The sequence below is a fragment of the Lithobates pipiens genome, unplaced genomic scaffold (assembly GCF_037356315.1).
Source record: "Lithobates pipiens isolate NorthernLeopardFrog02 unplaced genomic scaffold, aLitPip1_a1.2 Scaffold_8, whole genome shotgun sequence".
NCBI classification, from domain to species: domain Eukaryota; kingdom Metazoa; phylum Chordata; class Amphibia; order Anura; family Ranidae; genus Lithobates; species Lithobates pipiens.
The window spans coordinates 81297841-81325377 of record NW_027507903.1 but is presented as its reverse complement, the minus strand read 5'-3'; the positions used below and the strand labels follow the sequence as shown (position 1 = coordinate 81325377).

Genomic DNA, 27537 nt, shown 5'->3' with positions numbered 1-27537 from the left:
GGTACCCATGTTGGTGCTCAGATCCATTTATTTATCTTTGTTTAGCCCCCTTGAAACCTAGATCCAGGCTGCACATGTAGATTCCACTTCTGCCCTAGTCAAGATTACCCCTGACCTTCCTGGTTTTATGTCTCGCCCATGGAATTGAACTGCAATTTGGCTGGAACTTCAGTGGGAAGTGGCATGGCTTAGTGCCAGGATGGGGTGATAATTAAAGTGGTACTAAAGGCAATTTTTAAACCAATTAAAATAATAAACCTGTTCTATTCACTTGCTCTGTGAGCCATGGAATGGGTCCACCTTCTCTTCTGGGGTCCCCCACCAGTGCTCCTGGCTCCTCCTCTTCTCTGTGTGCCCCCATAGCAAGCCACTTTTTCTTTGTTTTAATTCTCTCACACGTATTATTTCCTGGGACACGTGACCCCACAGGCAGTGCTTGTTTGTCTCTAGCAATTTTATAGGGTATCTTAAAAAAAAAATGTTTATGGCATGTGGTCAGAGTATTTGTGGAAAAAAGGTACTTTTTTTTTTTTTTTTACGCTTTATGACAGGGAATGCAGTTTCTCTATTGTATGCGTTTCCTGTAATCCATTTAAATTTCTCGCAACACGTGCTTTAGATGATCTTGTTATTATTAGTACATTAGTCAGTACAACCAGATTGGTCTGGCTTAGACTTGAAGCAAAATCTTTCCGTTTCTGGAAATTCTGTCAGCATTTATCCTGGAGCAAATTCCAGTGATCTAAAACTATTGAGGACATTATGTAATCTGCTTCACACAAATTGGGTAGATTGACTGGAAAGGTTACAAGTCATTTGACGGATACATTTGTTGACATACTGTACATGTATGTATGTGTTCGTCTGTAGTCCTGTTTTAAAATGCTCTTTTGATATTTTGGCTAGAAATTTGAACTGCTGGCACAGGTAAACACACATTGGAAATACATACATATGAATTGATTCATCAGCCAAAAGATTTGCAACTCTGTTCAGCCAGGAACACAAACATGGCAGCTACAGTCAAAGTGGGAGTAAAGTCCCATGCATTACTTTTACCTATAGGTAAGCTTATATTAAGGCTTAACTATAGGTAAAGTAAATATCTCCTAAACATGCATTGTTTAGGAGATATTTACTTTTCCTGGACCTCCCCATGTCAGCCTACTATGGGTCAGCTCCGCCTTCTCTGACCCCTCCAGAACCACCTTTTTCTTTGACCATAAAGGTTGCTTGTGTGGATCGCCGATTTGATCGCCCTGGTCAGGTTCAGCTTCTTCAGTCTCAGGTGACCCCCCCTCCCCATATGGGCAACAAAGACCCCTAAGGAGGTGGGTGCCCTTGGTACTGGGGTTCTTTTCCTGGTGTATAAACTACTGTAGGTGAATAGCAGTGGGTTTCGTATCTGGTTTATTTGCTGCGCAGTCTCCCCTGAGGTTTTGGGCTTGCTGGTCCCTGTAGTCCTCTCTGACTGCCCTACGTGCAGGTTGTCTTGGATGTCTTCCCACGGCCGGCTGTCTTGGGGGGTTGCTAGGCAACTGTGGGGAGGACGCTAGCCGCTGATTGGCGGATTGCCCCCTCTTCTAGGGACTGGCTTCCAGGCTCATGAACACTCGTTGTGGCTGACAAGTGTGCCTGTGCTGGGATATACATCCGAGGCACTGCCTGCAGTGAGGGAACCGCTGCTCTGCTCAGGTAAGCCTCTGCATTGTGGACACTCTGCTTGCTGTCTTTTCTGGGAGTGGTTGATGATGGCTATTTACCTTCCAGGTCCTGTGGGGAGGCTGCCTGCCCTATAAAAGCACTGAAGATCCGAATGGAGTGGTAAGAGAGGGGCGAGTCATGATAGATCGCAGAGTGGTTTACAGCTAAATACTCAAGCGTCAACTCTGCATGCCAGATCCCCCTCTCCCCTACCTCATTGTAGTCGGACAGACTCGCACCAACGGGAGCTGACCCATCATAAAGCTTCTAAAAAATTCGGATCTGGGTGCAGACATAGGAGAAAGTCCTCCTCATCTTCTAGAGCCTCATCGTTGTCGCAGGCGAAAGAGGGATCCTGCTGGGCCTTTTCAACTCAAGTCCCACTGGGGAAGCTGGTCTGTGCTTCTTGCTTTAAAGAAGCGGCTCAGACAGTGCTGCGGATGCATGCCAGGTTAATTCCTACATTAAGCACGCAGTCAGAGGGGTTAAAGAGTGTTTCAAGGAAACCTGCTTGTCCTGATGTATCATCAGGATCTGCAGATTCAGATCATGAGTTATCAGTGTGCTTTAACTCTGAAATTGATAGCGATTCAGATTCCTTCCTTTACGTTTCTGAAATGTAAGAAGTGATTGAAGATAAGTGGGCAAGGCCTAAAAAAAAGCGCTCAATGTGCACAATAGAGTGTCAAAGCTGTACTCTTTTAGTGCAAAAGATTCAGATTTATGGGACACTACGCCTAAGATGGATGCTTCATTATTGAGACTCGCCCGCCACATTACGATTCCGCTGGAGTATTCAGCGTCTTCTAAGGATCCTATGGATCGCAGAATAGACACAAATCTAAAAAGGTTGCATACTGTGGCCGGAGCAGCCCGCAGACCGTAACACTCAGTTCTGTGGCGGCAGAGTGTGGGTAGCGTTGCTGGCGGATGAATGTTCGGAGGAAGGTCTTGGAAGTGGCGATTCTTCTCCTTTGCAGTTTATCAAAAAATCTGTAGAGTTTGTGGCTGAAACGGCTGTCGACCAGGTCAAGATGACAGCAAAGATAATGGCTTATTCATCACAGCCTGCAGAGCTTTATGGTTGAAGCATTGGTCGGCCGATAATCCTTCAAAGCACAGTCTGTGTTCAGTTCCATTCGACGGGAAGCTAATCTTCACTTCGCTAAGCTTCCCGTCTAATGGAACTGAACACAGACTGTGCTTTGAAGGATTATCGGCCGACCAATGCTTCAACCATAAAGCTCTGCAGGCTGTGAAGAATAAGCCATTATCTTTGCTGTCATCTTGCTGTCATCTTGACCTAGAATCAGCAATTCAGTGGGTTTGCGTGGCAAATCTGGCCTATTTCCACAGGAGAGAAGACAATTGGCAGCCCTTTCAGAGAGATTCAAAGAAGGATTCAGAGAGGCCAGTGCTTACAGGCATGGTAGGCCATTTTTCAGACAATGGAAAGGAGCCAGTCCAACCTTCCAGAAACCTTCCAAGCCCAGGGCCAACGAAGCTCCTAAGGCTTCAAATAAGTCCTTCTGAAGGTGTCTCCGCTCAACCCTCTCAAGTAGGAGCAAGACTAGCATAGTTCGGGGAGATTTGAAATACAGGATGCCCGGATTGTAGCCATCATTCGATCGGGTTATTGTCTCAAGTTCAGAACAAGGCCCCTCAGACCTTGTTCGTAGAAACTCAACTTCCTATGGATTTGGAAAGGAGGCAATGTTTGCAAGGATATATAAGGGGTTACCCTTCCAGTTCCAAGGCAAGAAAGGGGTCAGGGAGTAGATTCCCCTCTGTTTTTGGTCCCAAGGGCTTCAGGGGGTTTCAGACCAGTATTGAATTCTTACATCAAGGTTCCTCCATTTAAGATGGAGTCATTGGAAATTATTATTTCTGTTGTGAAGACAGGTGACTGGATGGTTTCCATCGATATGGCGGATGCATAAATTCATGTTCCCATAGAGACATCTCACTATCGCTTTCTCAGGTTTTCTGTAGAAGGCTTGCATTCTCAATTTCAATGTCTCCCATTTGTTCTCGGCATGGCTCCCAGAACGTTTTCAAAGCTATTATCTGCTGTCGCCTCTACTCTTAGGGTCAAGGGAGTGCAAATATTCCATTATCTGAATGACATTCTTCTTCTAGATCATATGAATCTCACCTGCAAAAACGCTAGCTTGTTTTGGTTGGTTGATTAACTTTCGGAAGAGCCAGATGCAGCTGACCCAAATGTTGGCATATTTAGGAGTACAATTTGACACGGATCCAGGTTGTGTTTCTCTTCCTCAGGGGAAGGTCCAGGAGATCAAGTCTCAGACAAAAGCAGTGATGGCCAGGTCTTCTATGATAGTGTAGGAATGCATGCAGTATCTGGGGGTTCTATCAGCCACAATTCCAGTAGAATTTAACCCAAGATGACGTCTGTAGAGGACGAAACGCGTCGGGACTACTGCTGTAGCACTGTTTTTATGGAATAAGCGCTTGATTTCTTTGGTTACATGTGAGTTCATTACTTTTTTTTATTAAATTTTTTCTTTTAAACGGATTTACACTATTGTGGCTCCTTATTTTCCTTTGTATGAGTTCAACATTTTGAGCTGGAGTGTACCGATGTGGATTTAACAACTAGTTGGGACAACTATATGAGGAGTCTGACTTGTTACTTCCCTGAAAATCTACACCTGCAAATCTCGCCTTCTAAGTTATAAGCTTGCATGATCCTTCGAATATATATTCGTTTGGATCCATACTATCCGGTAAGCCTTTACTTCTAAAGGTGACGGGAATATCACAGGGTGTCTGCATGCTAGCCTCATTTAAGAAGGTGGATGGTGACCCGTATTTCACGTTTGGATTGGATCAACTTTTTACATAGAGACTTTTAATTCATTTATATTTTTTTGGAAGTGTATTTTTTTATTTCTATGTACTTTTTTAAGAATTTTCACACCTAAGGTGTTTGGGTTAAATTGTACGATGATGCACTAACTAGATTATTCATAACTTTGTTAAGCGCTACACTTTGGTTTGGTATTTGTTTATTATTCACTGTTTTATCCTTGTGATTGTGTTAGCAGCTTTTTTCTGTTTTTTCGGATAGCGCAGTGTCACTGGGAACGTTTTTTTGTCACAATTCCAGTAGGACCAGGTGGCGCAGAAGGAGATTTCAATGCAACTTTCTTTTGCAGTGGTATCATCACTTCTTAATCCAGAAAATCTATCTGCCAATTCCGATAATCCAGTCTCTGGCTTGGTGGCCAGTAGCCTCGCAGTCTTTCCTGCAGAGTTATGTTGAAGGTCTCAGAACCAATAGTGGTGATCACCAATGCCTGTCTGGCAGGCTGGGGGGCACACTGCCTCGGACAGCAGGTTCAAGGGCAATGGAACCTTTGTGGGGCTAAGAGTTCAAACTTCCTGGAATTGGAGGCCATCAGGCATGCTCTTTTAGCATTCCAACCTATATTGCGAGGTTGAGCTGTCAAGATCCTTTCGGACAACAAAACTACGGTGGCTTATGTGTCTCGTCAAGGGGCTACAAGAAATCGCTCTCTCCTTCAGTTGGCATGTCAAATCTTCCTATGGACGGAGAAGAATCTCGACTCTTACAGCATCCTATCCCCCAGGGCCCGAGAATGTTTTAGCAGATCGCTTGAGTCAAACCTTTGTGGATCACAACGAATGGGGCCTCAACCCCAAATACCTATGCAAGATTTTCAAGGCCTGGCATCCACAGGCGTTGGGTCAGGATGCTCTGTCCAGGCCTCTGAACTTCCCCTTGGTTTATGTGTTCCCGCCGATTCCATTGGCTCTCAAAGTCCTGCTGAAGATTCAGCGAGAAAGGTCCACAGCAATTGTAATCCTGCCTTACTGGCCCAGAAGAGCGTGGTTCCCTCTGTCTTGGAGGATGAAGTTGTGCTCACCAAACCATTGTTTAGCACAGTGATTATCTAGCATTTGTACAATGCTACACAGTGGAGATGCGATTCACTATTTAATTTGTTATGCGGGGTAAGTACTATATACATAATTTTTTTTTTTTTTATTCAGACACAGAAACTCACAGAAAATATATATGTATAATGTATTTTTATAGATTACCCTGTCAAATTTGAACCTTTGAGTCGTAAAGGCACCCCTAGGGAAGGAAAATGGCATTTTCAGTATGTGATGACAGTGATGTGAGCAGCACTTATGTTGTGGCTTATACACCTGCACGATGAAAAGAGTTAGCCATTTCCTTATATTCTAGGCTGAAAGGTATGGAAAACTTAGAGGATTAGTTAAAAGCAGGCATAAAATTTTAATGTAGAACCCACCTCTTAGCCAGCCATAAAAGACCAAGTCTGTAAAAGAAGAGGCCCTGTATTTACCTTTACATACGCCCATGTCTAGAAATGCTGCCTCTTCACTGTTCCTCAGCTGCTGTTTTTTTTAACCTGTAATGATATACAGTATGTTGCCATGGGGGAAACCACTGCATGCAGCGAGAGGGGAAGGTATTCTCACAATTGGAAGGGTGGGATACCTGCAGTAGCTGGGCAACACTGACATTACTTCATGGACACCAGAAAGGTAAGTAAAGGTTTTTTTTTGTTTGTTTTTTTGTTTTTTTTCAGGACTGGACTTTTTTGTATGCGAAGCTGTAGTGACAGGATAATTTGAAAAGAATGATCTTGGCTAATAGAGGAACAAAACATTAAATATTCAAAGTGATGACAGAATCCCTTTTATTTGTGTTTTCAATAATCCATTTGTAAAATTGTCTTCCAGTGACCCATATGTGAAATTGACACTTTATGATCCAGAAAATGGAATAGTGACCAGTGTTCAAACAAAAACTATAAAGAAGGTAAGCATACGTGTTATTTTATTATCCAGATTCCCCGATGAGGTCTTTCTGTCAGACTTCCTGTCAACAATAATGGTAGAGTAAGACTTGGCATACAGTAGAAGGCAGGTGGAGAGGTAATCCTGGGTGCAGAGCACTTTACATGACCACTTTACAATACTTAAAAATATCAGAAGATACCCACCAGTATTTGAAATGTCAAGATTTAGCCTAGGTTCACACATATGCTGGTTCCTGCAGGCAGTTCACATTGCCTTTTGCGAACCACTGCGGGTGTCAACACAATGTTAATTACACCCCCAGATCGGTTCACAGATCGCTGTGCGATACATCACATGCGATCCGTGGGTGCGAATCACATGCGATGTCTGTTCGCACAAGTGTGAACCTAGGCTTAAAGTGGTAGTAAATGTTGAAGAAAATAAAATTCTCCCTGCAATGCAAAGGCATAATGTGCTAGTATGCATTGCATACTAGCACATTATGAAATGCATACCTTTGAAACTAAGCCCTCCAGCAGTGCTCTATCACCACTGCAGAGGCTTCCATCTTCACCCTTCCGGGTTCACGTGCTGCAGCCGCTTGAATGGCCGACGTCACTCTCGCACATGCATGCGGGAGCCAAGGCACAGGGCCCTGAAGGAACGGCATGGTTATGCTGTTGCTTTAGAGCACATGCGCCGGTGACGTCACCGGCTGCTGCTCACTACATTATCTCCTAAATGGTGTGTGTTTAGGAGAGATTCATTTAACCTACATGTAAGCTTTATTATAAGCATATTTTAATCATAACATGCATCCAGTGGAGAAGAGGACCACATCCAAAATGGAGGAAGGGAAGCTCCAAAGACCACAGGAAAAAGGGACTTTAAATGTGCCAGTCAAATGAGGAAATAAAAAAAAAAACAAGAATATAAAAGCAAGAGTTTATTATATCACGGTAAAACAAAGTGCAGAGAGCTCACAGCAGCATATTCTAATAACACAAATGCTAAAAGGCTATAGAAACGTAGGGGTATAAACTCTCATACCTTATTAACAATCATTTGCCATGGATCCAGTCTGCCTCACCAGTCTCTGAGTACTGAGGCAGGTGAATCTCCCTAAATATTTCCCTAATTAGGGCAGATTAGCTGCAGCCCCCTGGTCCTTTGCATCCTGCCATAGGAGGGTCCACATGTGGAGGCGCCCCGCCCACCCGACACACACGATCAGCATCATAAATGACATCCACAGAAACGTTATATCCTAGAAAGCGGAAGACGTCACGACTGGCCCTGCCCTTTGCTTTTAACTATTTTGGAGACCTGATATTAGATGTGTATATTGTAGGGGAGCACAATCTAGATGGGCAAGTTCTTCCTTTTGCTAGATACACAGGATTGATTGGTTGGGGCCCCCTGTGTCTTTTACTGTCCCCACGATGAATGTTTTTCTGACCCCTCCCTCTTTTTTCCCCCTCCTTTTTTTTACTTTTTCCCTTTTTTTTTTTCCTTTGTCCTCCATGGTTAACATGATGAATTAGTATGTATTAAATTTAGTTTTTTTTTGCTTAAATACAGGGGGTCAGTGGCGGAACTACCAAGGTCGAAGCAGTTGCACTTTCGACTGGGTCCTGTATTTCTGCCACTGTGGGGATGTGGCTCCAGAGTTGCTTGCTGCTGCTATGAGCAGAGTGTGTCTATTACACGCTCTCACCCTACCTAGACCCCGCACTGACGCCCCCCCCGCCTTGCACAGACAGGAGAGGAAAGCGAGAGAGAGAGCAGGATTTTCTCCCCCCTCCTCCTGCATGTGCCCATGGCCCCGGCAACTCCGTGCCTCGCAAAGGACAAGTCCAACAGCCAGCAGGTAGATAGTGGAGGAAAGCCCAACATGTATCATGGATGCTGCAATCCTCCACAGGGGATCCACAGCTTTCCAGGACAGCCTTCCTTCCTAATTAAACATCTCATTGATTGAAAACAAAGCAGCACACAGGTGGGTCAGTCATTGAGGGGACGAAAGAGAGTGTTGTCACCTCCAGAGCCCCTCTGCCAACACACCAGCTCACTCGGGTTTCCCAGGCGTGGTGCACTACAAGCCCCAGCATGCTCTGCCAGCTCATGTGTATGTACAGCTCAGGTTAGTAGGCCTTGCTTGCTGACCACAGTGGTGGAACTCCAGGGCCCAAGCCTCCATCTATGTTGAGTGAAGCCTTCCTCCCTTATCTCGCCAGCCTCTGAGCACACTAATGAGATCTGTGGGCTGTAATGTAAAAGGAGGACTCTGATATAAGTGGAGGCTTTGGTGAGCAGAGACCCCCTTACATCAGGATTCCCAGAGCACCCCTCACGTCAGAGTTCCCCTTTACAATACAATCCACAGAGCTCCCCCTTAGGGCCCCTTCAATTAGGGCGGACTCTGCCAAGTGAATCCACCTGCTCAACAGGCGATCTCTCTCCACTGATCCCTGCTGAGCAGGCGGATACCAGGTCCGTGTCCGCACCACTTGTGCAGAGCAGACACAGCTATTTATTCTCTATGGGCCGGTCTGACTTATCTAATCCGCTAGACGGATGGTGAATGGATCCCCATTCGTCTGTTTTCATTGGATCGGATGCAGGCAGGAGTAAATGGACACATGTCTGTTTACATCTGCCCCCCAATACAGAATAATGAGTAGTCTAATCAGTTCAGACGTGTAAAAGAGCCCTTACAGCGCAAGTGGAAATTCTTCAGACTCTAAAGTAACATGGGCTCTGGGAATCGTGATTAACCTATTGTTACCTGCTCACTGTCAAATGATGGCGGGACGGTGCAGCTCTTGTTCTGAGACACTGTCATATGACGGCGGCCCAGAACGGCCGCTCTCGCACGCCCACGGTGGCGCGGCGATCATGGCCACGCCATGTTGCTAGGACATGGTGCAACTCTGATCTGTGTAAAGAGCTACGCCCACAGCTTTTTAACCATGTGATTGGCTGTGTCCAATCACAGCCGCTCACATGTAAACACGGAGATGCCGGTAATCGGCTCTCCTCGCCTCACACTGATAGAGTGTGAGGTGAGGAGAGCCGATCAGTGTCATCTCCTCACAGGGGGACATCTAGGGATGTCACCAGGGCACTGATCATTAGTGCCCTGATTACAATAAAGAAATAAAGTGTATAATATAGTGCCCACCAATGCCAGCATACAGTGCCCACAAATCAGTGCCCATTAGCCATGCCATTCAGTGCTGGCAATCAGTGCCGCCTATCAGTGCTATCCCTCAGTGCCCATCTGTACTGCTTATCCGTGCCCACCAGTGCCACATATCAGTGCCCATAAGTGCGGCATATTAGAGCCACCTCATCAGTGCCCATCAGTGCCGCCTCATCAGCGCACATCAGTGAAGGCGAAAAATTACTTGGTTACAAAATTTACTGAAAACGTTTTTTTCCCAAAAAATGTTGGTCTTTTTTTAAAAAATTTTTGTAAAAAAATAAAAAACCCAGCAGTGATGAAATACCACCAAAAGAAAGCTCTATTTGTGTGAAGAAAATTATAGAAAATTTGTTTGGGTACAACATTGCATGACCGCGCAATTGTCATTCAAAGTGCGACAGCGCTGAAAGATGAAAAATGGCTTGGGCAGGAAGGGGGTGTTAGTGCCTGTTAGGCAAGTGGTTAAAGAGGAATGCTGGGAACAATGATTTAAGTGGGGGATCCAGCTATCGGGAACCCCCTTATATCAGAGTCTGCAGTGTCCCCCCTTACCTTATCAGAGTTCACTGTTCTTCCTTAACTCAGAGTCCCCAGAGTTCTCCCTTCTACCACAGTCTTGCAGAATTCCCTTAAACTGTGTAAGGGAGCTCTGCAAGTTTAGATGTAAAAGAGAAACTCTGTGTAAAGAGGGAATCTTGTGATTAAATCTATACAATTAGAATTGTTATTTGATCACAAAATATATGTATAATGTATACTACAATAAAGAATTTGCTGTGCGCTGCTAAAGTCTTTGAGTTTGGCTTGAGGAAAAGGTGGCAACCCTACCCAAGACATCAAGAAGGGGTCCTGCTGCAGGACCATAATAAAGGGCCACCCGTAATGGGAGAAAGGGACCCCAAGATCATTGGAAAGGGCCCCGGGACCAGAGGTTGGAGGGGGGTCTTCATTGTCCTTTGCACCAAGGCCCTGAAGGTTCTAGTTACGCCTCTGCAGCAGGTAAAATAAGTATTGAACAGATCACAATTTTTCTAGGTAGATATATTTCTAAAGGTGAGATTGACATGAAATGTCGGTAACAACCAATGCAATCCATGCATACAAAGAAACCAGAACAAATAAGTTCAGGAATTAAGTTATGTGTAAATAAATGGAATGATGCAGGAAAAAAAGTATTGAACACATGAAGAAAGGGAGGTGCAAAAAGGCATGGAAAACCAAGACACCAGCTGAAATCTATCAGAAATAAGAAAGCAATCCTGTCCCTTGTCAGTACAAATTAAACCGTAAAAAGAAGCAGTATTTTTTACTTTCCACTATAAATCATATCCAATAAAAAAATTTTTTAATCAGATTTCTTTATAAATTCAGGCCAATATGTATTCTGCTATATTTTTGGTAAAAAAAATTCCCAGTAAGCTTATATTGATTGGTTTGTGCAAAATTTATAGCGTCTATAAACTGTGGTATACAGTATATACTGGAATTTTTATTTCTTTTTTTATACTAGTAATGGCAGCGATCAGCGATTTATAGCGGGATTGTGATATTGCGCCAGACATTCGACATTAGTGTGACACTAATACAGTGATCAGTGCTAAAAATATGCACTGTCACTGTACTTATGGCACTGGCTGGGAAGGGGTTAAACATCTAGGGCTATCAAGGGGTTATTGACTGTGTTCCTCACCAGTGTTTTGGTGTACTGTATGTGCTGCTTTGACTCAGGGAAGCGATGGATTTATTCCTTGCCTTGCAAGTACACAAAATCCATCCCTTCTCCCTTCAGAACAAAGCTCTGCCCTGTTAACATAGGCAGAGCTCCATTCTATGTCTGTCCAACAATTGGCGAGTGCCAGAGGACATCCAGGTCTCAACACCCGCAGATTCTACTTCTGCTGTGAAAAATCCTAACAGAGGTGGCCCTCTGGCGGCACGTGCATCCCCTGTAGGCAGAAGTGCAGAACCACATATATATATACATCATTCAGCACAGGAGGGTCGCCCTGTAGCACTAGCTCTGCTGAAGGGCGGTCAGTAAATGTTTTCTCTTATATTCACCAGCCGACACAGCTCCTCTCTGGTACAAAATATGTTGTCAGCCGTATCACTGGAGATTACTAGGCAAGTTGTAATACAACACTTCAGAACTTTTAGTTCCACCCAGGGGGGCGGTACCTAGGCTACAACCCCACAGCCTGCTCTAGCAGAACTCCGTTTTTTCTTGCCTAGTGAGGAGATAAGACCTAGGAACCCTGCGGGCCCTTAGGTCCGTGTTTTGTTTTTTTTTTGGTGCAGAAGCTTGGATTTTTGCGCAAGATGAATGATCCTGTGATCTTCTATCAACAGCCAGCTGGGTGACAGGCTGGTTCACTTATCCTTGTAGTCTCCCCAGTCCAGCCATCGAGCGTGTGCAGGTCGCAGCTACGGTTCGGCAGGCCACGCCATACCTCGGCTCCAGAGGTGGTCGTGAGCTTTATGCTCCGGGGCGTACATATGACCGGGCTACTGATGTCTGCATCACAGTATGCCGAGGCCAGTAGTCTTCCCTGTACTGATCAGGAGCTGACTACCGTGGAATGTCTCCCAGCTTCAGGACTGGTAAGTACAGCTCTCCCTGCCTGTCAGGGTGGAGCAGCTGGGCATTCCCTGGGAGGTCGATTTGGGGACCCCCCTCTCTTCTCTCCCCTGTCCCTAACTCCCTCCTTTTTCCCCCTCACGGGGTGGGGGGGGGGGGGCTGAACATGTGCTGAGCGGTGTGTGTGTGCCTGGGCTCTCACCTGGGGGTTTTAGCTGTGCTGGGTGCCTGGGTCCTGCAGCTTATCCCTCTGAATGCCCATGTAGTCATGCCCCTGCATTGGTGCAGTGCTGTGCCTGCCACTTGTTCTCTAGTCCCCCATAGCACTGTTCGGCGGCCATTTTAAATATGGGCAAGGGTCAGACTGGCTTCAGGCGGACATTTTCTTGGTGATTCCCTATTGAGAACACCGGTGGCCATTTGCTTGCAGCCGGACCACGTTTTTGTGCTCTAGCAGCTGCCCCTGTGCCCTCTGCTTCCTGTTTGGTCATCACGGGGTGCTGGGGAGGTTATCCTGTGTCCTGAACACGTGTTTGATCGCCCACAGATCGTTCACCGATCGTGCGGCCGGCCACTGACACAGTCTTTTGCAATCTCTGCATCTGGGAGCGCTGGGGATCATCAGGCATTGCGGTAATACAGCGTGGAACGGCCCAGGGTGGTGAGTCCAGCGGGTTACAGCAGGAGGGTGGGACTGTCACTGTCCTAAGTCCCCTTTGGGTGGCAGACAGGGTAGGGTCAGCATGGCTTCAGAAACTGGTGTTTCTTCCCCCGAAATCCAGGCAATTGCAACCGGGTCACCTGCGGACTGCGCGGTCCCTATGGACACCCTTACGGTGGTCTTCAATTCGTTCGTTGCGAAGATAGAGGCGGTACGTGGGAAGAAAGGTGCTAAAAAGTGGCCCCTGCACCCCCCGTCCTCTGGGGAGAGCTCTGATGCAGACTCGGGTCCTGCTGAGGCCGGTGACCCCTGTTCTGTCTTGTCAGATGACGCTGACCAGGACCGTTCAGACAGTGAGGATGAGTCCCCGTCTGGGTCCGTGCGCGATAAAGTGCTAGTTGGAACACTTATCACAGCTGTGCGTGATACCCTGAAGATTCAGGAGCCAGCGGATCCCTCTGCTGATGTACCGGTCCCTTTTGGGTCCCGCAAGCCAGCACGTTCACCTACGGTGGGAACACCTTAGGTGACTTATTTTGACAAGTTCATTTACAAGGAATGGGGTCGCCCGCAACGGACCTTTTCGGTCCCCAAATACATGGCGGTGCATTACCCCTTTGAGGAAAGCCTTCTCAAGAAATGGTCGGCTCCTCCGGTCGTGGACCCCCCAGTATTAAATAAAGTAACCATGATCCCAGTTGAGGGGACTCCTGCATTCAAGAATCCCATGGATAGGAAGGCCGAGGAAGTGGCTCGTTCCTTGTTTACAGACCTGTACTGGCATCTGCACTGGTGTCACAGACACTGACTGAGTGGGCAAAAGTTTTGCACTGCAAATTGGGAGAGCAACAGGCCTACCCTGTCTGCGTGGAACTAGCAGACCAACTAGTGCAAGGCCTTAAGTACGTCTGCGACACGTCCCTGGATACTCTCCCTCTGTTATCCAGGGCTTCAGTGTCAGCTGTGGTGCTGAGGCGCCTGATTTGGTTGAAATGCTGGTCTGCTAAACAGGCATCAAAGAAAGCCCTGACGAATCTTCCCTTCCTTGGCGACCGGCTCTAATGTTAGATGACATTAAAAATGCCACTGGTGGTAAGAGTACTCTACTCCCACAGGCCAGGAAGGCCAAGGAGCTACACCGCAGGCAAGGGCCGTCTTTTTCCATTCACAAGCGGCTTTTTTGTCCGCCCGGTGCTTCGACAAAACGTCCCCAGCCCGACAAGACGCCCACGGATGGTCAAAAACATCCCTGGAACTGCAAGCCTTACAAGTCTGCGAACAAAAGTGCTACCGCATGAAGGTTTGCCCCCACCCATGTCTTGGGTGGGGGGTTGCCTTAGGGAGTTTGCAGCCTGGTGGTCCTCCCGGTTATCCCAACAATGGGTCTGCGATCTGATTTCCGCAGGCTACAAGATAGAGTTTCTCTCTTGGCCGCCAAACAGATTCTTCCCCTCCAGCATACCCATGTCCCCGGTTCGCCGGGAGGCCCTGTTGGGGGGCGGTAAGGGACTTGGTGAATCGAAGGGGTGATTGTACCAGTTCCGGAATCAGAACGCTTCCAGAGATTCTACTCAAATCTATTTGTGGTTCCCAAGAAGGAAGGGGTACGTCCGATCTTGGACTTAAAAGCCCTCAAGTCACTTTGAGGTTCAGAATGGAATCAGTTCGCTCAGTAGTCGCTGCACTCCATCAAGGGGACTGCCTGGCGTCCTTGGACATCCAGGATGCGTACCTGCACATACCCATATGCCTTCGGCATCAAAAGTTTCTGCGTTTTGCAGTCGGGGAAGCCCATTACCAATTTGTGGCTCTTCCCTTTGGTCTGGTATCAGCCCCCAGAGTCTTTACCAAGGTACTGGCTCCAGTATTGGCATTGCTGAGACAACGTGGGATCGCGATCGTGGGCTACCTGGACGATCTCCTCCTGAGAGCATCTTCCGCCTCAGAATTAGAGGAGGATGTGGCGATCACCATGCAGACCCTGCAAGAATTTGGGTGGCTGTTCAACCTAAAGAAGTCGGTGATTGTGCCAACTCAACATCTAGAGTATCTGGGTTTGCTGTTGGACTCCAGGGAAGCGAGAGTTTTTCTTCCTTCAGACAAATTGCAGACTCTCAGATCCGCGGTGAAACCGCAAGTGGTCGTAGCTCCGGTTTTGCATGCGAGTACTGAGGCTCATGGTAGCCTCCTTCGAGGCAGTACCTTACGCCCAGTTCCACACCAGAGTACTGTAGAAGGAGATCTTGTTAAAATGGGACAAGTCTCAGTTGTCCCTGGATCGACAGATCCAGGTGAGCCAACCAGTCAGGGACTCTCTGATCTGGTGGTTGAGGTCTCCGATTCAGTCCGTAAAATCATTCCTTCCTCTGAAATGGACGGTGATCACTACGGACGCCAGTCTATCCGGCTAGGATGGAGTGATGGGGATTCAGTCGGCTCAGGGCCTCTGGTCGACGAAAGATTCAGAGTTGCCGATCAATCTGCTCGAATTGAGAGTGATCAGGCTGTGCCTCCACACATGGTCGATGTGTCTTCAAGGGCATCCGATCAGGATACAGTCGGACAACGCCACGGCTGTGGCGTACATAAATCACCAAGGGGGAACAAGAAGCTCAGCCGCTGCTCGGGAGGTCGCTCACATACTTCGGTGGGCAGAGCGACATGTTCCGGCCCTGTCGGCCATTTACATCCCGAGGGTGGAAAATTGGCAGGTGGACTATCTGAGCCGTCAGATGCTGGACACAGGAGAATGGGCATTGCATCCGGAGATATTCAGACGGCTGTGCCTGAAGTGGGGCACACCAGATGTGGATCTATTGGCCTCCCGTCTCAATCGGAAGGTGCCAAGATTTGTTTCTAGGACAAGAGAGCCGTGGGCAGATGCGCCAGACGCACTGGTGGCTTTGTGGGATCAGTACCAGCTGATCTACGCCTTAACTCCACTGAAACTGTTGCCACGTCTGCTTCGCAGAGTGGAAGCTGAGGGGATTCCAGTAATGCTGGTTGCCCCAGATTGGCCTCAGCGGCCCTGGTACGCAGACCTGGTGCGTCTGGTGGCATACGCTCCCTGGCAACTGCCGTTGCGAGGGGACCTCCTATCTCAAGGTCCAATCTTTCATCCTGCTTTACCATCGCTGGCTTTAACGGCATGGCTATTGAGAGCCAGGTGTTGAGGAACCGGGGTCTGTCGGACTCGGTGATTCAAACTATGTTGAGGGCATGGAAATCTTCTACTCGGAAGATATGCCATCGTACCTGGAAGGCCTACATCTCCATGTGTGAGGAGAAAGGGTGGCATCGGCATTCCTTTTCCACAGCAAGGATCCTGCTGTTTCTCCAGCAAGGAGTAGACCAGAGATTGGCATTGAGCACCATCAAGGGGCAAATCTCAGCCTTGGCAGTCTTTTTTCAACGACCCCTGACATCGCACTCCTTAGTGGGTACCTTCGTTCAGGGGGTATGACATGTTGTCCCTCCAGTGCACCCACCGTTACCCCCATGGAATTTGACCCTGGTGTTGTCGGCGCTTCAAAAATCACTGTTTGAAAATATCAGGGAGATTCTCCTGTTGACTCTTTCCCAGAAAGTGGTCTTTCTAGTGGCCATCACATCGGCCAGGAGGGTTTCGGAATTGGCAGCCTTGTCTTGTAAGTCGCCTTATCTGGTCATCCGCAGGGATAAGGTAGTGTTGCGTCTGCAGAAAAACACCCCCAAAGCATAATGTTTCCACCACCATGTTTGACGGTGGGGATGAAGTTCTTGGGGTCATAGGCAGCACTCCTCCTCCTCCAAAGAGCTTGATTTTGGTCTCATCTGACCACAACACTTTCACCCAGTTCACCTCTGAATCATTCAGATGTTCATTAGCAAACTTTAGACGAGCTTGTACGTGTGCTTTCTTAAGCAGGGGACTTTGTGGGGCGCTGCAGGGTTTCAGTCCTTCACGGCGTAGTGTTTTCTTGGTGACTATGGTCCCAACTGCCTTGAAATCCTTGACAAGATTCTCCTATGTAGTTCTGGGCTGATTCCACACCATTCTCATGATCATCGAAACTCCACAAGGTGAGGTCTTGCATGGAGCCCCAGACCGAAGGAGATTGGCAGTTATGTTGTGTTTCTTCTATTTGCGAATAATCTTACCAACTGTTGTCACCCTCTCACCAAGCTGCTTGGTGATGGTCTTGTAGCCCATTCCAGCCTTGTGTAGGTCTACAATCTTGCCCTGACACCCTTGGACAGCTCTTTGGTCTTGGCCATCGAGAGATTGGAATCTGATTGCTTCTCTTTACAGATCTCTTTTATACGGGTAACAAGTTGAGATTAGCAGCCCTCCCTTTTAAGGCCTAATTCACACCTATGCAGGTTGCAGTTTGCATTTTGCAGGAGCATTTTGCGTTTTTCAATACCCGCTTTTGATCCATTGAAGTATGGAACCAAAAACTAGAAAAAAGTCCCTGACTCTCTCCATAAAATTCAGATATTAACTATATCCATAGGAAACCATGTTAAATGGACTGTAGTTTGTTTTTTCAAAACTGAAAACGCACAAAAAAAAATGCATAGGCGTGAACCAGGCCTAAGAGAGTACTGCTAATCTCAGCTTTTTATCGGTATAGAAGACACCTGGGAGCCAGAAATCGTGCTGATTGATAAGGGATCAAATGCTTCTTTCATAATGCAAATCAATGTATAACTTTTTTGAAATGCGTTTTTCTGGATATTTTTGTTGTTCTGGCTTTCACTGTTAAACTAAACCTCCCATTAAAATTATAGACTGATCATTTCTTTGTCAGTGGGCAAACATACAAAATCAGCAGGGGGTCAAATACTTTTTTTCTCACTGTATATCATAACTAATTCGGAGAATAACAACATCTAAAAAAGTTTTACATCCCATTCGCACTTGTGCGACTTGTTATACCACTTTGGACATCAAGGTCGCATGACAAGTTGCATCCCATGTTTTCCACTGATAACCATTCATATATTTGTGACTTAGTAATACCGACTTCAAAGTAGTCTGCCTTTCATGCAACTTGATCACCATAGACTTCAATGTTAACGCTCAAAAGTTGCATGAAAGTTGTACCTGAATATGTTACATGCAACAGTGGGTCTGACTTTGTGGAGGGACAACAAATCACATCTAAGTCATACCTATCTAAAGTTGCACTCCAAAGTAACCAGCCTTTGGAGTAATACAAGTGTGAATGAAGCCTTAGCCCCCCTACGCACGGTTGGACATTCTGCCAACCAAATCCGTCGGATTTTGTCCGTTGGATTGTGTCCGAAACTGTTGCATACACACGGTCGGACAAAGTTGTTTCGAAAAATCCGATCTTTCAGAACGTGATGACGTAATTTCGTTACGATGGGACTACGTTCAGGCTAGTAGCCAATAGCTTTGATGTAGGAATTTGATCTGAGCATGCGTGGCACTTTGTCCGATCGGAATTCTCTACACATGATCGGAGTATGTCCTATCGGACCAGTTTGTCGGAAAATATTTCCAACAAGTTGGAAAATCTGGTCCGACGGATATTCCGACGGAAACAGTCCGATGCATACCACACACAGTCGGATTATCTGACAACACGGTTCGATAGGACACATTCCGACGGATTCTCCGACCGTGTGTACGGGGGCTTACTCTAAAGGCGAATAGAAACAGAATCCTTTATGTCACTATTGAAGAATGGGGTTGTTGTTTAAAGTTACATTCTTTACTGTACTGCAATTCACAGCGTAAACAGCTAGTTTTCTTTTTACCCAATAATTGGGATATTTAGTGCTCCCTGAGGATTATATAATAATGACATCACATGATCTAAATAGAATTTCTGAATTAAAAAAGAAAAAGCCCCCTCTTTAACTTTTATTTTTATTTTTTTTATTATAGAGCTTACATCCAAAATGGAATGAGGAAATATTACTCAGAGTAAGTACTGCATTTATTGTTTGTTTTTAAAACGCTGCTTCTGTAGTCCTTTTTCACTTTAACATCTCTTTGGAATTGGGTATTCTCTTATTTGGCTATACAAGAAGAAATCTGTTTAGAACCTGAATATAAATTAACTGTAGAATGCTTTTAGTGATCCCCCTTCACCAACACGCATGTTCATTATTCATTATACATCTGGTGATCATCTTATCCTTTGAGTTAAAAAAAAAAAAAAGAGGACCACAGTACTGAACATTAAAATGTATCTAAACCACCCTTTGCCAACCGGGAGGTTGCCAAGGGTGCCATGGCATCCTCGAGAAGGAAATTCAAAGATCATACCGAGCTCAATAAAGACAGTAAAGTGTCTTACAAGGTCCTAAGCACTCCACCTCCCCCTACAGTTCAGTACTGGGAAGTGCAGTAAAGGTACAGTACTGCAAATTTTTAAAATGGCCATGTATGTATGTACATTTTGTGTGTGATATTTTTTGAGATTAGGTGTGTGTCTATGTATATAAACGTGCATGTTGATTTTAATCCTGGCCCCTAATCCCATACAATCAGAACTGCCGCTCCTCTGAAAAGCGATCCCTGCTCAGATCGCTTTTCAAAAGCATTTGACAGATTGTGAAGAGGCAATATGTTGCCTCCTCACCTCCTGTTTTAATTCCTTAAATTCAGCACCACCATGCCTCAACTATGTGCTGTGCACATGGTTGCAGAGCAGCCCCATTCATCTGGGGGATACTTCCTGCCACTGCCATAATATGTATATGACCCTGGCTGCTGCCTCTGCACCTAAAGAGGGAGCAGTCAGGGTGTTAAAATGCAGATTTATATTAAGGTTTTACCATCCCTTAACCTCATGTGTGAGCGAGCCCTTGGTTCACACCTGTGCGGTTGCGTGTAGGTCAGCCCGTTAATCTCCATGGGCTGTTCTCTCTGCAGAAATGCAGATAAAGAAGTCCCTGACCTTTTTTTTTTCTAAAAGCGCACTGATTTGGCACATGACATGTTTGCCAGGTCTTGAGGCTATCGTTAAGCATTACTAAGAGCCTAGCACATTTATTAAAGATCAGTACATTTGTCTGTGTTTCCGCAATGTGTGTGATTTTATGCACATTCCTGACACACAGTAATGTGAAAGAAGCCGTAGACTGGGGTGCTTAGAGACCAAAAATACTTTTCAAGGCCATCCTGACTGATTTTATCGATTTTTTTTTTTTTTTTTTTATCGATTAATTGACTAATTTCGATTAATTATAACGCACATACAGATCCAACTACTTTTAGCTGATCTCCTTGCTTTGCAACTCTGCATTAGTAAGTGGTAAATGTGGCATACACTATATACAATCTCTAGTTAGTTTCCACAATCCTTGACTTCACAGTTCACACAAATACGTTTTAAATTCTAACTGTTGCACTGACGTAAGTCATTTTTTTGTCCACAGTAGCATGACAATCCCTCCACCTCCGGTCTAACTAATCACTCTCACCTTATGGCATGGACCCCTGGGCAAACAGGTGGTCATGCAAGTAGGTATCAAAAGGGTTAACACAGACCATAAACTTCTCTCACGTCTCCTTAGATCTCAGCAAGGATGCCAGGTCACGGGTAGAAAGAAAAGATTGAAGTGCTCACCGCTAAAGTATAAGATTTAATTTTTGTGTTCAAACGCAAACTACTCACATAAAGATGATAAAAACACAGCATGTAAACCTGACAATCGGGTTAGTTCCGTAGGACAGCAGCGGGTGATGTCATGCATAGCTCCTCCCCTGTACGTGTTACGTTCAATCAGAACGTCAATGCACTGAACTTCTCCCCCCTTCCCTTCGGTAGTAGACGGAGGCACTTGGGAAAGGGGGGAGGAGTCTGGTGATGTCGATGTCTGTGATGTCACCCGATCTCCGATGGAATTCCCTGAAGACCGGGAAGCCGGCGGAGAGGTGAGTACCAATCAAAAGAATTTTGATCGATCAAAAAAATTAATCTTTAATTTCCACAGCCCTATTATTTTCTTAATAGTTCATCAAGAGACACAGGAACAGTAGAATTTAGGAACATTGGATTGTACTGATGCCTTTAGAAGGATTTGGACACTGGCAATCAAAAAAACGTTGATCAACTAAGTATAAAATTCCCCATTCCCATGATGCTTTCCTTTTTTTCTAGACATGGAGCATGTTACAAACAGCAGAAGCATAGAATCTGTTGAGAGTGATCCTATGGAAAATAGGGGACCCCTCAGCTATAATACAGATAACAGACTTGTTCAGTTATACATTGAACCAATATGATTGTATCTCGGGCACTGCCACCAGATGTGAAGCTAGTCTCTTCCTTGTTTGCACATCTCCAGCAACGATCAGATGTATGGGGGAAAATTGTATTCAATAAAGAGGGAGTCCTTTTATATACGTTGTAGCCATGGTATTACATTTTGACATTCAGGGAGCCCTTATAAACCTTAGAATGATCCCACTCATCAGATGATGAGTTGAAGCTTAGATCTATGCCCAAGTAAGGTTAGGTGGGAAAGACTCATTCTTGGGTGGCATTTTTCCAAAGGAAGGAGCTAAACAGCTTTTTTATGGAGGCAAAAAAAAAGCAGATGGTAGTTTTATTGGGATGCCTTGCATAACATACGAAAGGCATGGAAAGATGTTCATCTTCAAATTTATTTACCTTTCCAAACAAAAGGCTTCAATGGGTTTTAGGGTCCTGATGGAGCTCACTGAGAAGGAGAAAGTTGCGGGTGTAGAGTTACAAGAGAGAAGCTGACAATTTTCACAATTTGTTTTAGTAATTCTTCATATGGATGTACACATACAGTATATTCCTATCCTATATAACCTGTACCTGTTTATCTGCAGCCTTCTCCCCTCCACAGCTTTCCAAAGTATATAATTTAGACACACCCTTCTCAATCTCAATGGGAATCTTGCACATTTGAGGCTGTCAATAACCTGCTGTGTGCTAGATGGGGGGGAAGGGGCTGGTGTCTGGGGAAAAAAAAATTCAAAGTGACACATAGTCTTTGCAGTCTTGGGCTTCATATAAAGTCCCATTTCCCCCCTTTGCTTAGCCCCCTTTTCTTTGAATCAGATTGGGATGGAAATGCCTGACCTTACCAGGTCAGGGTTTCAATTAAAGTCCCTAGGGATGGAAATACGTGGCCTACCGGCCATGGCTTCCTTAAAGTCCCTAAAAAAAAACCCCCTTGTTTTTGAATAATAATATATAATATAACTGGATACTAACATTTATAGGTAAAGTTGATCCAGGGAATATCCAGTTGTCTTTCAGGGGATTTGGAAGGATTTTTTTTCCCTGCTGTAGTAAATTGGGGCATGCTTTGCTGGGGTTTTTCGTCTTCCTCTGAATCTACGGTGGGTATAGGATTGGGTATATGGGATTGTATGCTTTTTTTATTTTTTGGTTGAACGATATGGACGTCAGCCTGACTAACTATGCAACCACTTTAAGTAAAGGGTACCATCGATAAAAGCCCCTTGACAAAATTAATGGTAGATCCAAGGATATCAGTAGCTGAAGTTGTCCAGCTCCTATAAAAAATACTTACCCACTTGAAAGTTTCCTTGTTTTATTATTGTACTAGAACAGGGGTCTCAATTCTTTCCACATGCAGGGCCAGTTTGCTTTCCTTCAGACCTTAGGGGGCCAGACTTTACCAATGGGAGTAGAAAATATCCTGATTTAAATGGATGTAACCACTGCCCCATCATTGGTATTAGTGAGAGGAATAGGGCCCTTTCACTGGTGTGTGTGTGTGTGTGGGAGGAAGAGTGCTGCCAGATAGCTGGTGTCAGTGGGAGAAACAATGCCCATCGTTGCTGTCAGTTGAAGGCAGAAAGCTCCATCATTGGTGCCAGATAAGGCAAACAAAGGGCCACATTTGGCCCCTGGACGGCAGTGTTGAGACCACTGTGGAGATAACACTAAGGTGAAGCCTCTATTCATTTACAGTATATATGCCCACATGTATGACTATAGCAGTGATGGCGAACATTGGCACCACACGTTTTGGAACTACATTTCCCATTCTGCTCTACTACACTGCAGTGTATGAGCATCATGGGAAATGTAGTTCCAAAACATCTTGGAGGCCAAGGTTCACCATCACTGCCCTATAGTCACATGGGCTGATGGGGAGGAAATGCTCAGCATAGAAACTCGCTGAAAACTGAGCATGTGCAGAGTTGCCACCACAGCTGCAAAATCCCTAGCTGAATTGGGGACATACAGTGGTGTGAAAAAGTGTTTGCCCCCTTCCTCATTTCCTGTTCCTTTGCATGTTTGTCACACTTAAGTGTTTCGGAACATCAAACCAATTTAAACAATAGTCAAGGACAACACAAGTAAACACAAAATGCAATTTGTAAATGAAGGTGTTTATTATTAAAGGTGAAAAAAAATCCAAACCATCATGGCCCTGTGTGAAAAAGTGATTGCCCCCTTGTTAAAACATACTATAACTGTGGTTGTCCACACCTGAGTTCAATTTCTCTAGCCACACCCAGGCCTGATTATTGCCACACCTGTTCACAATCAAGGCATCACTTAAATAGGAGCTGCTTGACACAGTAAGGTCCACCAGAAGATCCTTAAAAGCTACACATCATGCCGAGACCCAAAGAAATTCAGGAACAATTGAGAAAGAAAGTAATTGAGATCTATCAGTCTGGAAAGGGTTATAAAGCCATTTCCAAAGCTTTGGGAATCCAGCGAACCACAGTGAGAGCCATTATCCACAAATGGCGAAGACATGGAACAGTGGTGAACCTTCCCAGGAGTGGCCGGCCGCCCAAAATTACCCCAAGAGCGCAGCGACGACTCATCCAAGAGGTCACAAAAGACCCCACAACAACGTCCAAGGAACTGCAGGCCTCACTTGCCTCAGTTAAGGTCAGCGTTCATGCCTCCACCATCAGGAAAAGACTGCGCAAAAATGGCCTGCATGGCAGAGTTCCAAGGAGAAAACCACTGCTGAGCAAAAAGAACATCAAAGCTCGTCTCAATTTCTCCACAACACATCTTGATGATCCCCAAGACTTTTGGGACAACATTCTGTGGACCGATGAGACAAAAGTGGAACTCTTTGGAAGGTGTGTGTCCAAGTATATCTGGCGTAGAAGGAACACTGCATTTCATAAAAAGAACATTATACCAACAGTAAAATATGGTGGTGGTAGTGTGATGGTCTGGGGCTGTTTTGCTGCTTCAGGACCTGGAAGACTTGCCGTGATAAAAGGAACTATGAATTCTGCTGTCTACCAAGAGATCCTGAAGGAGAATGTCCGACCATCTGTTCGTGTACTCAAGCTGAAACGAACTTGGGTTCTGCAGCAGGACAATGATCCTAAACACAGCAGCAAGTCCACCACCGAATGGCTGAAGAAAAACAAAATTAAGACTTTGGAGTGGCCTAGCCAAAGTCCTGACCTGAATCCTATTGAGATGTTGTGGTATGACCTTAAAAAGGCCATTCATGCTCGAAAACCCTCTAATGTAACTGAATTAGGACAATTCTGCAAAGATGAGTGGGCCAAAATTCCTCCAGGACGCTGTAAAAGCCTCATTGCACATTATCGCAAACGCTTGGTTGCAGTTGTTGCTGCTAAGGGTGGCCCAACCAGTTATTAGGTTTAGGGGGCAATCACTTTTTCACACAGGGCCATGATGGTTTGGATTTTTTTTCACCTTTAATAATAAACACCTTCATTTACAAATTGCATTTTGTGTTTACTTGTGTTGTCCTTGACTATTGTTTAAATTGGTTTGATGTTCCGAAACACTTAAGTGTGACAAACATGCAAAGGAACAGGAAATGAGGAAGGGGGCAAACACTTTTTCACACCACTGTAGAAGGTAGAGATAGAGAACAGCAGAATCAACCAGTTTTTTTTTCAGAATGCAGAAAACGTATCTCATAGCGACTGAGTGAGCATGAACAGCATGTAATACACTGTTTATTGATAGCTTTTATGATGTGGGTTTAGTGATACTTTAATAACCAAAAAAAGGGCTGTTACATACAGATGCATTTATTGAAAGCTGCCAAAATTCTGTGTGGCAGTAACCCAATTATTATTTTTTTTTTTTTTGGCGTTTGACACTAGATGGACTTGTGTCTTTTTTCAACCTGATTAATTATGTAACACTGGTGACTTTTGCAACCAGCACACACATAGATAGTGAACTTTCCCTAGTAGGGATGCTGACAGCAGTCCTGACCTCATACCACTCTATCCTAAAATAAAAAAATAAAATGTTTTTTTCTCTAGATACATTTGTAAGGAACTCTTCCCTTGGATATGCTTGCAAGTGTTCTAATGAAAAAAAGAAAAGACAGAATCCTTTAAAAATATTGTTTACTGCTTTTATGATTGGCTCATTTTCAGATTTGTGCACAGAGGTTGAGAAAGAATTTCAGGCATCCCCTGCACTTTTCTTAACCACTTGCCGACCGCCGCACGACGATATACGTCGACAGAATGGCACGGGCAGGCATATGGGCGTACCTGTACGTCCCTGCCTTCCCGCGGGGGGGGGGCCCGATCGCCCCCCCCCCGTGGCAGCGGCGGTCGGTATCCGTGCAGGAGCGATCCGGGATGAGGGGGCGGCCATTCATTCATGGCCACCCCCTCGCGATCGCTCCTGACGAATGGAAGTGAAGCATTGCATCACTTCCTCTCCTGTAATGTAAACACAGGCAGAGGAAGTGATGTAATCTCTCCTCCGTGTCGGTATTTTTCGTTCCGGCACCGAGGAGAGAGGATCGGTGAGTTGACCAACACGACACTACACAGTAGAACATGCCAGGCACACTTACACCCCCCCTTTACCCCCCGATCACCCCCCCAATTACCCCTGCCCCCCCAGTCACAGTGACACCAATTGCATTTTTTTTTTTTGCATTGGTGTCATTTGTGACTGTAATAACTGTTAGGGCAGTTAGGGTTAGCCCCCTTTAGTTCTAATGTACCCCCCCTAACCCCCCCCAATAAAGGTTTAACCCCGTGATCACCCCCCGTCGCCAGTGTCACTAAGGCTGGGTTCACATTGCAGCGGTTTATGAGAATGGATGTGATTCGCACCGCACTGCAGTGCAAATCACATCCGATCTCTGTGCGATTCGAGTTCAGCCATACAGATAGTATGGCTGAATTCGCGCCGCACCCGCCGCAAATTCGCACGGGACCCTTTTTTTGGTCCGCAGCAGAATCGGATCGCATGGGTGTTCACACCATGCGATCCGAGTTTGCAGATCGCACTGCGATATGCGAACTGATCTGGGGGTGTCATTAACATTTCACTGACACTCCCAGCAGTTCGCATAGGGCAGTGTGAACTGCCGCCGGGAGGCATGCGATGCGGGAACCCGCCGCGGATTTGTGGCATTCCTGCATCGCTCCAGTGTGAACCCAGCCTAATAAGCGATCGTTTTTCTGATCGCTGTATTAGTGTCACAGGTGACGCTAGTTAGGCAGGTAGGTATTTAGGTTCGCTGCAGATTTTTATAGCGCCAGGGACCCCCATATACTACCGCATAAAGCCCCCTGATTGCCCCCTAGTTAACCCTTTCGCCAGTGATCACCATATAACTGTTACAGGTGACGCTGGTTGGTTAGTTATTTTTTTATAGTTTCAGGGCACCCGCCATTTATTACCTAATAAAGGTTTAACCCCCTGATCACCGGGCGGGTGTCATTTGTGACTGTAATAACTGTTAGGGCAGTTAGGGTTAGCCCCCTTTAGTTCTAAGGTACCCCCCTAACCCCCCCAATAAAGGTTTAACCCCGTGATCACCCCCCGTCGCCAGTGTCACTAAGGCTGGGTTCACATTGCAGCGGTTTATGAGAACGGATGTGATTCGCACTGCAGTGCAAATCACATCCGATCTCTGTGCGATTCGAGTTCAGCCATACAGATAGTATGGCTGAATTTGCGTCGCACCCGCCGCAAACTCGCACGGGACCCTTTTTTTGGTCCGCAGCAGAATCGGATCGCATGGGTGTTCACACCATGCGATCCGAGTTTGCAGATCGCACTGCGATATGCGAACTGATCTGGGGGTATCATTAACATTTCACTGACACTCCCAGCAGTTCGCATAGGGCAGTGTGAACTGCCGCCGGGAGGCATGCGATGCGGGAACCCGCCGCGGATTCGTGGCGTTCCCGCATCGCTCCAGTGTGAACCCAGCCTAATAAGCGATCGTTTTTCTGATCGCTGTATTAGTGTCACAGGTGACGCTAGTTAGGCAGGTAGGTATTTAGGTTCGCCGCAGCTTTTTATAGCGCCAGGGACCCCCATATACTACCGCATAAAGCCCCCTGATTGCCCCCTAGTTAACCCTTTCACCAGTGATAACCATATAACTGTTACAGGTGACGCTGGTTGGTTAGTTATTTTTTTATAGTTTCAGGGTACCCGCCATTTATTACCTAGTCTCACTAGTGTACCCCTAAATTTAGGGGTGTCTACTTTCCAAAATGGGGTCATTTGGGGGGGGGGGGGGTTTGTGCCATCTTGGCATTTTATGGCCTTCAAAACTGTAACGCCCTTAGAAAGCCTGAAGGCGGTGCTT

At 45.9% G+C, this 27537-nt stretch overlaps 1 protein-coding gene across 2 annotated transcripts in view; it reads left to right on the top strand.

The window, feature by feature from the left end:
• NEDD4 (NEDD4 E3 ubiquitin protein ligase) overlaps nt 1-27537 on the top strand; it is a 261538-nt gene that overhangs the window by 47374 nt on the left and 186627 nt on the right. For both annotated transcript variants that reach the window (XM_077474123.1, XM_077474121.1), the window contains exons 3-4: nt 6469-6547; nt 18875-18913. In XM_077474123.1, coding sequence (XP_077330249.1) covers nt 6469-6547; nt 18875-18913 — 118 coding nt within the window. The remainder of the gene's footprint in view (nt 1-6468; nt 6548-18874; nt 18914-27537) is intronic.